General features: G+C 40.6%; 1 protein-coding gene across 2 annotated transcripts; it reads right to left on the bottom strand.

Moving 5' to 3' along the window:
• Positions 1 to 10,760: 10,760 nt before the first annotated feature.
• LOC127789883 (molybdopterin synthase sulfur carrier subunit) lies at positions 10,761 to 12,002 on the bottom strand. 2 transcript variants are annotated; one of them, XM_052318948.1, is made up of 3 exons: positions 11,849 to 11,985; positions 11,561 to 11,758; positions 10,761 to 11,234 (listed from the first exon to the last, which is right to left on the bottom strand). In XM_052318948.1, the coding sequence occupies exon 3, from the start codon at positions 11,217 to 11,219 to the stop codon at positions 10,920 to 10,922; it is 300 nt and encodes a 99-aa protein (XP_052174908.1). In that variant the 5' UTR covers positions 11,220 to 11,234; positions 11,561 to 11,758; positions 11,849 to 11,985; the 3' UTR covers positions 10,761 to 10,919. The 2 variants fall into 2 exon arrangements, with proteins under 2 accessions (XP_052174908.1, XP_052174907.1); XM_052318947.1 differs by lacking the exon at positions 11,561 to 11,758 and having other exon boundaries at positions 11,849 to 12,002.
• Between the last annotated feature and the right edge of the window lie 1,180 nt (positions 12,003 to 13,182).

The raw sequence follows: 13,182 nt of genomic DNA, 5'->3' as shown, positions 1-13,182 counted from the left end.
CACATTCATTCCCAAAATCTTTAATTTTGTTGTTAAGGTTGTCATTTCAAGAATGTGCTTATGCATAGTATGTGAACTATCATATTTCATGATGGTCAAAATACTTATTAATGTATCGACGAGGACTTATCAACAGTTTGAGAACACTTTTCCACAAATTTCTTAAATTCCTTAGCATTATCAATTTAAGGAAGAGTTGTCCTTTAAGTTGTTTGCAACTATCATTCGCATAAACATCAAGCTTAATTTGTTCAATCTTTCCCATGCTTTATTGAAAGGTTTTTCATCATCACTACTTTCAGCAGTAATAGTACAGGTTTCTCAACTTGGAGTGTCAAATCAAGATCAAAAACACCGAAGTGAAACTAAACTTGTTCACTCCAATCAGAAAAATTCAATCCATTAAAAAGAGGAATATATGAAACATGCTGTTATGCCATGGAAAATTGGTAGGAGAAAGTGAGGGATTTTTAAATAAAAAATAGAAAATCTCTTTTGTGGAAAAAGGCTGCCCGCAAAAAGGCCAAGCTCACGGCAACAAGTTGGCCTCGCGGCAGGATAAGTCTCACGGCAAACAGGTGCTGGCCGCCAGGGCCGGCCTCGCGGCAGCCTGTCACAAGTTGCTTGCCACTAGGGGCTAACATCGCGGCAAGGCTAGCCGCGAGCTAGCCGCAAGGGCCAGCCTCGTGGTAGCCTGCAGCGAGTTGCTGGCTGCTAGGGGACAACCTCGCGACAAGGCTAGCCTCGAGCTGGCCGCAAGGAGCTAGCAGGTGCTGGTCGTGAGCCCTCGCGGCCAGGCTAGCCGTGAGCTAGCCGCGAGGACCAACCTCACGGCAGCTTGCCTCAGGCGGCCTCGTGGAGGCTCCATAGTAATCGCCCCCCCTTTTTCCTTTTGCTAAATATTGACCCATTTAGTGGTCAACACATGTCGACACCAGCCACTCTTGAGAATCGTGCCCTATAAATACCTAGTTACAGGACAGTGATGGGGACTTTCAACTTCGGTAAAATTTAGACATTTTGAATGCATGTTTACTGTTTTCATGAATAGATATTGGGATTCGAGACTGACTTTGGCATTGGAGGGTCTTCATGAGGGAAGATTTCCACAAGCCTTTTAACCCATTTTCTGAGCATCAACAGGGTCAAATCCTTGTGGCGAACCTAGCGACGAACGTAAAAGCTTGCAGCGAAACCTCGCGGCGAAGGCAAAAGCTTGCGGTGAGACCTTGCGGCGAAGGAAAAAGCTTGCAGCCAGACCTAGCGGCGAAGGAAAAACCTTGTGGCAAGGGTTAGTGGCGAAACCTTATGGCAAGAGCTAGTGGCAAAACCTTGTGGCGCAAGAGTTAGTGGCAAAACCTTGTGGCAAGAGCTAGTTGTAAGAACTAGTGGTGAAGCCTTATGGTGAAAGAGCTAGTGGCGAAATCCTTGTGGCAGGCCTCCTAGCGGTAAACTCCCTTGAGGCAACCTCTTTTACGCCAACCTAACTTCACCCGACACCGAGCTCGAGTGGACCCCACATCACAAATTTTAATTATTGTATTTTGACAACAACAATTTGGCGCCGTTTGTGGGAAACGCAACAAAAAGTCAATCTTAACACAAGATGCCGAGAGGGACAAGATCAGCCAGTTGGGCGAGCCCGCTTGACCCTACCCGAAGGAGCGCTCGTACCAGGACGAGAACCACGAAAGGCCCCCATCAGGTGCACTCTACAGTACCAGAATTTTCAGTAGATCACCTTAACAACGATGTGCGTTCCGGGAACTTTCCTATGCTCAAATACAACCATACCACCGAACTGGGAGGCATGGACCGTTCAAAACAAGGAAAAGCACACGTAGCTAGATTGAGGAGATATGCGACAGGGCTAGAGAAGCAAGTCCCACATGCAGCGCCCGCTAGTCAAGAACAACACTCCTTTGGGCAGTCTTCAATTCCAAATGAAAACCTCGTGGGGACTTCAAGAATAGCTCCACCCACGGTCTTACTCTTAGATTATGAACTATTGCGGAAGAATTTTGAGGAGCTGAAACAACAGAATGATGAACTCAAAATGAACAATGAGGAGAATATGAGAAGACTACAAGAAGTCACTGCTTTGTTACGTGAACTAATGCTGGACATTCACATTCCCCACATGGGACAAATCGATATGAGGGCAAAACATCGGAGAACCCAAGACAACCCTCCAAGGGCCCCTCGGCAAGGGATAAGAATTAGAACTCCAGGGCTGAATAGTCAAGTCTCAGAAGTAACGGACTCGAGAAGGAAAAATAGCATGAGGGCAAGAAAAGCTCCCACGTATAGAGAGACAACAGAAAACACCTACTTAGGAGTCCCTTATGACCCATCTATTTGCCAAAATGAAGCGAAACAGGAAACACTCAGCGTGTCGGACATCAAAAGTCTCATAGAAGAGGTGCTAGAGAATAAGCAGGTAATGATATTGCCAAAGGTAACTCCCCCAAAAGGGTTCCCTCTATCGGAGGAACCCCAAAGGCAACCAATGTAACCAGGGTTCGAACTGCCATTGCTTTCAGTATACTCAGGAAGGGAGGAACCCGAGAAACACTTACAACATTTTATCGCAGTGGCCGTGTTACATGGATGGAATGAGGTCACTAGGTGCAGGGCTTTCCCACTCTCCCTGGCAGGACAAGCTCAGCAGTGGTTCACTGAATTACTGGCAGAACATATACGATCATTCAAACAGTTGAAGAAAGAATTCCTAAATGCATTCTCTGCCTATCTCCCGAAGAAGAAGAGTGCAATATATCTAATGAGCTTACAGTAGAAGCCAAATGAATCTCTAAAGCAATACATCGAGCGGTTTAGGGCTGCAACGCAGGAAGTAAGGAATTTCCCAGTCGGATTGGCAGCATCAGCCCTGCTAAACGGAACTACATACGCGTCGCTTAGAAGATCCTTAGCCTTCTCTGAGCCAAATTCTGTGACCAAGTTGTTCGACCGAGCAAAACAGTTTATCATCCAAATGGAAATTTTAGACGCAAGGGAAGGTAATAGACGAGGAAAGGAAACCCAGCCTGAAGTATAAAGGACCTTACAAAATTCAAACAATGTTAGGCCCCAACATGTGTACACTACCGACGCTACAAGGCGAGGCGATAGGAAAAGATGAGAACACTATGCACCTTGAGAGATACTTCCCAGCTTTAACCCTAGGGAAGGGGACGAAGAACAAGACGCAGAGTCGAGCCTGTCACCAAAAGTGTTACTCGACCCAGCTGGGGGCCGGGATTGTCTTTAATCTTTCATTGTAATAAAAGCCTCCAATAAATAAAAGAATATATCCCATGTATTCCCGTGGAGTAGGCAAAACTATAATCTAAACCATATAAAATCTCCATGAGCCCAGATTATTTGTATGTGTTATGCAGGTACGACGACTCAAGCATAGCTTGCTTCCAAATGTCAAGTTACCTAGTGGCAATCTGGTGTCGATAACCACGAGTTGGCACGGGATCACCAGAACATTCCATACCTATGCCCACAGACTCACCCAGATCCCTCGCTTGAGTTATGTGTTATACCTTTTTGGCTAGACTCAATTCCTTGGTCGATCTGGCGCCTAGGTCTCCCGGCAAACTTGGATGTCTAATAGGAATCCCGTACCAAACCACTAGCCAAACCCAGATTCTCTAACGAAGACTGGCCTTAGGAAGGCGAAAAAGAAGTGAAGTGATCACATGATAGCTCTAGCATAAGATTGTTCCTAAAAGTCAAGTCGCCGGTATTGATGACGACGAGCTAGCCCGGGATCACCAGAGGATTTGATACCTATGCCTACAGACTCACCCAGATCCCTCGTTTGAGTTCGGTGTTATGCCTTTTTGGCCAGACCCAACTCCTTAGTTGATCTAGCGCCTAGGTCTCCCGACAAACTCGAATGCCTGGTAGGAATCTCGCGCTGGACCACTGGCTAAACCCAAATCCCCTGAGGTAGATTGGCCCAAGGAAGGCATGAAAAGGCAACAACCCTATGACAGTTCTTCCATGATCCCGCTTATCAGAGTTAAGTCACTCAGTTGCAATCTGGTGCCTATGACCACGAGTTGACCCAGGATCACCAAAACATCTGATGCCTATGCTCGCAAACTCACCCAGATCCCTCGCTTGAGTTAAGATGATATGCCTTTTAAGCTAGACCTAACTCCTTGGTCGATCTGGCGCTTAGGTCTCCCAGCAAACTCGAATGTTTGGTAGGAATCCCGCGCCAAACCACTGGCCAAATCTAGATTCCCCGAGGTAAACTAACCCCAAGAGACAAACATGGAGAAGGTAATGATCCATCCCGGGATCATCGGTCGCTCCGAAGACTGTGCCCGCAGGCTTGTCAGGATCCCTTGACTGAGTCCAATGCTATGCTTCCGAGCTAAACTCAACTCCTTGGCTGATCCGGCGCTTAGGCCTTCTGGCAAGCTCGGACACCCGGCAAGAATTTCGCAATGGAACCTATCTATCGAGGGCATGGTTGCCCAGAGATAATTTGGTACTCCAATCCCCGATCGAAGTAAGATCCTTGGGTATTCTGGAACCCTTGATCAAGTCTAGGTGCTAGACCCGACTCCTTGGCTAATATTTTACTCGTCAATTTTGTCTAACGACAAAACAGAAGAGTGGGGGGCAATTGTTGTGCCATGAAAAATTGGTAGGAGAAAGTGAGGGATTTTTAAATAAAAAATAGAAAATCCCTTTTGTGGGAAAAGGTTGCCCGCAAAAAGCCAAGCTTGCGGCCGCGAGTTTGCCTCGCGGCAAGATAAGTCTCGCAGCTAATAGGTGCTGGCCGCGAGGTCCAGCCTCGTGGTAGCCTATCGCCAGTTGCTGTCCGCTAGGGGCCAACCTCACGGCCCTCATAGCCAAGCTAGTCGCGAGTTGGGCTGGCCGCGAGGACCAGCCTCATGGCAGCTTGCCGCGACCGGCCTCTCGGTAGCTCCGTGGTAATCGCCCCCCCCCCCTTTTTCTTTTTGCTAAATCTTAACCCATTCAGTGGTCGACACGTGTCGACACCAGTCACCCTTGAGATTCGTGCCCTATAAATACCCAGCTGCAGGACATTGATGGGGACTTCCAACTTCTTTTAAATTTAGACATTTTGAATGCATGTTTACTATTTTCGTGAATAAACATTGGGATTCGAGACTAACTTTAGCATCGGAGGGTCTTCGCGGGGGAAGATTCCCACGAGCCTTCTAACCCATTTTTTGAGTATTAACAGGGTCAAATCCCTATGGCGAACCTAGCGACGAAGGCAAAAGCTTGCAACGAGACCTCGCGGTGAAGGCAAAAGTTTGCGGTGAGACCTCGTAGCGAAGACAAAAGCTTGCGGCTAGACCTCGTGGCGAAGACAAAAGCTTGCGACGAAGGCAAAACCTTATGGCAAGGGCTAGTAGTGAAGTCTTATTGCAAAACCTTATGACAAGGGCTAGTGGCGAAGCCTTGTGGCAAGAGCTAGTAGCAAAATCTTGTAGCGCAAGAGCTAGTGGCGAAATCTTATAGTGAAAGAGCTAGTGGCGAAATCCTTGTGACGAGCATCCTAGCGGCAAACTCTCTTGAGGTGACCTCTCTTACAGCAACCTAACTTCACCCGACACCGAACTCAAGTGGACCTCACATCACAAATTTTAATTGTTGTATTTTGACAACAACACATGCGAATGGAGTGAAACAAGTACATATGATGTAAATAAAATTAAAGTACTTATATATTAATGCTTTGAGTCATAAAATTTTCACATAAATTCATATTCAAATTTGTAACATAAATAAAAATAAAGTACATCAAAATTCTCCTTTGGGTGATACTAAGATGTACAAAAATAAAAATAATAATTGGTAAGCAAATATGCATTAGTTAGATCTATTTTGCCATTTTTTGAATATGCAAAATAAAATTAATAAAACATAATAATCACTACATTTATATTTGTCAATTATAAGAACATATAATTAACTTTTGAGGTAATCTCAAAGTGTCTTACAATGCAAACTTCAATTTACCTATAAACAAATATCATTGCATAATCTTAATGTCATCAGACATAAAATTTGTTAATAATTAAAAATAATTTACAATTTAAAATTTATCATTTTAGTGACTAATAAATTATTCATAATATAAATTTCAAATTATAAATATTTTTCATAATTCACATTTTATTTTGTAATGGGTCGGATTATTGGATCTAGTCAATCGATCCAGATCTAGTTGGATTCGGTTGCGGCAAATCGGATCCAGACCCCAAACAGTGGGTCGAGTCACCAGACCAATCCACCAAAACGGGTCATACCCATTTCTTAAACGCTGCCTAGGGTTTCTTCTTCTTATCGCCGCCGCCGTCGTCTCTTTCCCTCTTTCACTGCAACTTCCATTGCCGGCGGCTTTAGCCATTGGCTTTCTTCCTCCAATCGGTGACCAATCAGCCTTCAGCTCTAGGTGGCTCGCGCGACAAGTAGCTTAATCCACTTTCTCTCTCTTTAAAAACTGGAACACTGGGTGGAAGAATTACTGTTTTCCAGTGAATTGGAAATACCCTTCTCTCGTTGGTGAAACTAAATCGCAGCAATAAGATATTTTCCCCTTAATTAGATTGAAAGAAAGAGTGAATGAAGTTTCATAAAATTGAAAGGAATTCTTACTGTTCATACCCGTGGCTATGAGTGACCTTTCTTGACTGCTGGCAGCTGCTATTCTTTCTCTCTTTCTCCGAGCTATCACCAAGCGGTAAATCTTGTGTTCTTGTGTCCAAAAACATAGCAATATATACGTCGGTAAGGCCAATTGTTGAATAAATCAGTAACAAATATGGATTTTATCTTAATAGGATTTATGACGTATTAGGAATAATTAAAGAATTGGGAATAAATCAAACCAATTCCTTGTTGAAATGGGATTAGGCCTTGAAGGTGTAAATCTTGGGGGAAAAATAAAAAGCAAACATATGTATTATTTGACTAGGATTTGATGGGGATTATATATGAGTAATTGAGGAATTAGAAACAAAAGGAGAAATTGGATCAACACAAAAAGGATTTGGATTAACACCAAGAGGCTTGTAGATACCAAGCTAGATGAGCAATTGTGAGAAAGTTACGAGAAAGTTGAGGAGGAAAAAGACTTGCCGGTGCTCGTCAACTCCAATAAGATATATCTCAATAAGGATATTGGATTATATTTATTGAGGGCAAAAGCAAGCCAACCTCATCAGAATTATATACATAGTTGTTCTTGAACAGAGACGAGAGAACCCATTTTGATCCATTGCTTAATTTTCTTTCTTTGCAAACAAACAAGAATACAAAACAAGATGATGACGGAGACATCGCCATTGTCGTCTTCCTCTTCTTCACTGCCCTCTGGTTTTGTATTCAAGCCAACGAATAGACAGATTTTGCAGAAATTCTTGACAAAAAATGTTTACAATCTTTCACTGTCCCACAATGCCATCGTGGAGATGGATATATACAATCACCAACCCTAAGTAAGTCTCGGATCCTTTCCTTTCTTTCTTAATTATCTATGTATATATACTGTGAACATATATATCATACTTGTAGTTGTTCTTTTGTACAACAGGTGGTCATAATTTGGGAATGGGTAAGAACAATAAGTATTTTTTCTTAAAAAGAGAGAAAAAATCTATGTCTGAAAGTGCGAAGAATCCCAATCAACGTCTTAAAAGCGAGGGGAATTTCAGTACTGGAGGATGGTGGCAGGCCACCACTGGTGATCTCTCAATCCCTGATAAGCGACATCGTACAATTGGTTTTAAAAAGACTCAGGTTTTGTGCCTACAAGAACAAAGTATGACCGTAAAGAGTGCATTAAAACGGGTTGGATAATGGACGAATACAAGTTGCTGGATCCAACAGCAAGTATCACAACAATTAAGTTTACTTTTATCTGTATTTGAAACTTTGATCAGAAACATGTTATATAAGAGGGCTGGTCTGTTCGTGGAAAGGAAAATAGGGATACATTATATATCCTTAGATGTCATTATTTTTATGCTTTGGAAGCAGTCTGCCCTTAATTCTTAGCGTTTATTATCTGTTCATTTTAGTTATGAGCATAAATTTTATGTATATGACTTTACTTTTTGGCTAACAGTTTACATGCTTTTTGCCCAGTTCCAAGAATGGGTAGTCTGTGGCATAAGGTACAGTGGTCGAAAGGGAACTGGGCAAGAATATGAATCTCAAAGCGTGGGCCACCGTGATATTATGATCGACCAGAGTAATGAGGAGCAATTGCAATGCCCTGATCAGCGTCTTCAACAGAAGGGTGTTCAATGTTGGAGGATTAGCAGGCTCAAGCACATCCAAATTTGGCAAACAATCAAGTCTGTAATGCTTATCCTCCACTGAATATTGGATCAGATGGTCAACACTGTTGGGAAAATGCTTGTGATTTTGGGTTAAGCGAGCAAGCATCTGCGTTGGGATGCCATTCGACGTTGGAGTTGGACAATAAAGCCCAAGATAGCAACAGATCTCTTCAATTGAATGGATCGAATGAGCAGGAGATGACAAATAGTAACGGATGGTTAGGCCCTGATTTTTGTGGGTTAAATGATCTGAGCTTGAATTGGTTTCAGGACACCCAAGTTCAATTACCTCAGGTTGAATCATTCAGGGAGAGTGAGCTCGAAGATGGGATTGTTTATTATAATTTGTGGTCTTACTATTGATGTTGATTTTGATATAGTGTCGGACTTCTATTTTTCTTTGTTTCTTGTTATCTTTGAATAATTTCTGTATCCTATTTGAATCAATCTCTTTGATAAATCCTTACAAGCTTTTATAGCGTTTAAATGCTATTATCTCGTATACTAAAACCTTCAGCTTCCAAATCAATCCAGACCAATCAAGTTATTACCTGATTTTTTTTTTTCTTTTTTTTTTTGGATAAATTTAATATCTAAATAATAAAAATTTGCTCAACTCAATGGTTTTGCTAACGTGACAAAACGAGATTAGGAACCCAACGGTTGTCTTTTATCTTATCATTTTACCTTTAAAAAGGTGATTCCTTAAGTAATGGTTGTATAATTATATTTCGACTAATCAATTGTTTCTTAATTGAATCCAAAGTGGATTCTTAAACTTTTATTTTGACGACTCTCTTCATCACTTCCATATATAATCACATATTATTGCCTTAAGATATATTTTTTTATTATTCTCAACATATTTATTTCTTACGTGTGTTTTTAATTTATTTTTACATTTCAATATGTTGTATAATATCAAAGACAATTATGGACACAAAATTAATATAACATTATATCATAGAAATAATGCCTCTAACACCCCAAATATTAGAAATATTTTGGTGATTAAGTTTAAATTTGTTGAACCCTAAACAATGATAAATTAAAAACAAATAAAAGTATTCCTAAAGTATTTATACACTCATATATATACATATTTCTTAAGAATATATATGGTATGTTATGTGTAGAAGATGCTTAATCCAATAACAAAAATAAAAAATTTAAGAAAATTATATGGCCAAGAATTAAGCAAACTAAATAAAGTTTAAAAGATAAAAATTATGTAATAATCATTACACGTAGACAGGGTAATAAATGATTAAGGGTTATAAGCATAAATATTCTTGAAATATCTCAAGGATTTAGTGGAGGAAATTTTAAAAAAAAAATTAGGTGCCTAATTGTAATTTTACTAAGAAGGGGTTAAACTGTAATAAGTTAAAACTTGATCTCTAATAAAGAGAGGGTCAAAGTGCTATTTTTAAAAGTAAGAATTGTTAAAAACCGAGCACATGGCTGCTCTGACCACCTAGCCTTCTATGAGGTTGAAGATTTGATTAAATGATTACCCCATGACTGAGCAAAGCCCTTGATTGGTCGAATTTTTGAAACTTGGGAGTTCTTTTATAACTTTTGTAAACTTAGGAGAAGTTGATGAGTAAATAATAGAACCTAAGCAGTCCAAGCGTAAATAGCCAAAATCCCCCTTTAAACGGGTCGGTTCATTTGGCTAATCGGGTCGTCTTGGAACTTAAATTGGGTAGGTCTCGTGTCTGCTTCAAACGAGAAGCAGCATCAATTACAGTGTCGAACGGCGACTGAATAAGTGTGCTGCCTCATTGGGGCCGGTGATGGCAAAACGGAGGAGACAAAATAAAAAAGCGAAACGTTGTTACCTCAGTTTGTCGCCGGCTGGACTCCAATGATTGCTCTCCTTCTCCATCACTGCAGCGGAACTCCACGAATTGATCGTTACTAAGTTTTTTCTCTCAATTTGTAGCTCGTTTCTTGATGATTTATAAGCTCAATTTCTCTCTTCAGGAGTGTTTGTCGGATGATGGCCTTATTTAAGAGCCAACTATAAGAGGTGGCCCCTCCTTCGTACTCATTGCCTAAATAGCCTTTGGGTTGGGTTTTCTTATAGGCCTAACACCTTTTAGGCTTCATCTTGTTGACTTAAAGAGCTTTGCTAAGAGAAGAGAAGGTGAGGGTGAGAGAGAGCTGCTAGACTAAAAAAAGGCTATGTCTAAATAAAAACAGGCAAGAGTCCAGAAATGCCTACTCACAGGTATGCATACTGATATTTAAATTCATCACTTAAAAAATATGTGATTTTCAAATAATTAGCACAAAAAAAAAAAAAAAGTGATTTTCAGACCAGTCACAACCCAGCACAGTCATACCATTTCCTGCTTGTTTAGTTTAGTTTCATTAACAGCCACGTAACGGAGTTGATCTCTCTAGTTATTTTAATCAAATTTAACTTCATTAAATTTTAATTAATTCCCATAACAAAGAAAAGGGCCAATTCGAAATAATGCCTCTCCTCCAGGAGCATTCTTGATTCTTTCTTTACATATATATATCATGTTTACATGCATGCAATTAGTAATTATTAGTGTTTTAACCCCCACTTATTGGAGGTATGATAGCTAGTTCGTCTCTATCTTTAACTGGTGCGGCTTCAGATGCGTATTCCTGGTTGAGGGCCAGCACCATGCACCCTCGGATCTCTTCCAACCCTGGATACTTGGTGATTAGCTTGTCCAAACAATCCCCGGCGCTACTGCCGGACGACACCTCCAGCGGCATTTCGGCTAATCCAGTCACGTCTCTGGCCCGCGCAAAGAACAAAACCTTTATCTCCACTCTTCCTTCTGAATTCGCACTACTCTCTTCCTCTCTCGCCACCGCATCATCCATTACCCCCGACCAACCCTGCACGTTCGAGTTCAGAGTCAATTTTATAATTTTAAAAACTCGGGGGCTAATTTATAATTTTATAAACTTAAACCCTAGAAAACTTGAAGGCAAGTTTCATTGGGGCGTCACTACCGGCGGCCGGTGGCTCTGGTGATCATACCCGATCACCGAATACCGCCCGTCGTGCCCATTGACGTATCCAAAACTGGAAGCGATCCAACGGTTGGATTTCTGTTCAAAAACTCGCGTTTCAGGAAAAGCATCGCCGGCCACCGCCCATGGCCGATTCCGACGATTGGAGCTGACTATTAAACTCGCCTTTGGCTCAATGACACACGTACCCGGAAATCAAAAGAATCTAACGGTCCGACTTCAGTAGATCTAGGTTTTAATTTTCGGCCAAAACATGTACAACTTCGTGAAAGAATACCGCCGACCGCCGTGGCCAGTGGTTTCCGATCATCGGCCACCTCCGGTCACGGTCACTCCCATACCCGAAAAGCAAGACGATCCAACGGCTCCTTTGTTGTAGATCTAGCCTTCATTTTTCGAAAAAAACCCCCCACCCAAACGCATGTATAAATATCCTTATATATCAGAAAACGGAGAAGATCGTCGGAAGCACTTACCGGGGGGGTTGAAACCGCCTCGCCGCCCATCGCCTGAAAGAGGCCGGTCGCCGTCTGCTTGCCGAGATGAGGGGAGATATTGCAGTGTGAGTAGAGTTTCTTCGGGTTGTGAGGGAGAAATGCGGCTGAAAGAGAAACGAAACGACAAAGCTTTTTCCCCTTTCATTTTAGAGCTGACCCGCTGGGTCAGCCACGAGGATCGAATCCGGGTTATGGATCCGACTCTCCTTCCCTGCTCTCCTTTTCTTATTGACTGTTTTCACCATATTAATTGAAAATTACATCAAATAAATAAATAAAATTTATCTTTATTTACTTATTTTATCCATCTTTTCTTATTCCATTTAATTTATTAAAATTAAATTCCCTCACAAAAACAGTAACCTTAGAAAATAATATTTTTATCATATTTTATCCATCTTTTATCATATTTTTGAAATTACAATAAATTTTTAATTAAATTAGCGATATCAACCTTTTTAAAAAATTAAAATAAATGTTTAATGAGGTGGTAGTTCGGATATATTTAAAATATTTTTTTACTTAGAAAATAATAATAATAAAAAAGAGTAAATTAAATTTGCCACCTCTGAATATTGATATAAATATGGACAATATTTTTTACTATTATATTGATTATCCCTATTTAAAAATTATCTAATTATTTGTTTGAAATGGGCCCTTTGCCGCGTGTTAAGCCGTGGGGAAAAGTTGAGGATATTGTCATCAATAATATTCTATACTTTGTTGACTTTGTTAATGTAAATAAATTCCCATGTCTAATTTCTAGTCAACTTCTCATGTCTAATTTCTAGGCCTTAGCTATAATATCTGAAATTTTTAGCAATTTCATATATGTTTGGAAGAAAATAATAACTTATCAAAAATTTGGGATAAAAATGTAATTTGATGAAATTTATGGGGTTTTGATGAGTTTTCCAAAACTATTGGGGATCAAACCAAACAACCCAAACTTACAAGGGCCTTTTTGTTATTTCAAAAGAAATGAGTGGATTTCAAGGTGTAAAGTAAAAGACAAAATGAAATCAAATGGGTAAAGTGCAACTTTAGAAAGTTACAACGTGAAGCAGCACGACAACCTCTGAGTCGTCATAGTTTAACAACCTGCAACACCATCGATTATCATTATTGTCACCTTATGGAAGATTTGTGGCAAAATAATAAAGAAGATTGGTTAGAGTTGATGGTGTAACTGTGACAAATAAGAACTTGTTGGTGATGAAAGTTGTAGAAAAGTTTCGAACTACAAGAAGTTAGGGTTTAGGCCATTATTTAAGCTAATCTTGAGTCTTGAAAAAGAGAAAATATTTGAT

Source organism: Diospyros lotus, chromosome 14 (assembly GCF_014633365.1).
Source record: "Diospyros lotus cultivar Yz01 chromosome 14, ASM1463336v1, whole genome shotgun sequence".
Classification (NCBI taxonomy): Eukaryota; Viridiplantae; Streptophyta; class Magnoliopsida; order Ericales; family Ebenaceae; genus Diospyros; species Diospyros lotus.
This window is presented reverse-complemented; position numbering and strand designations above follow the sequence as displayed.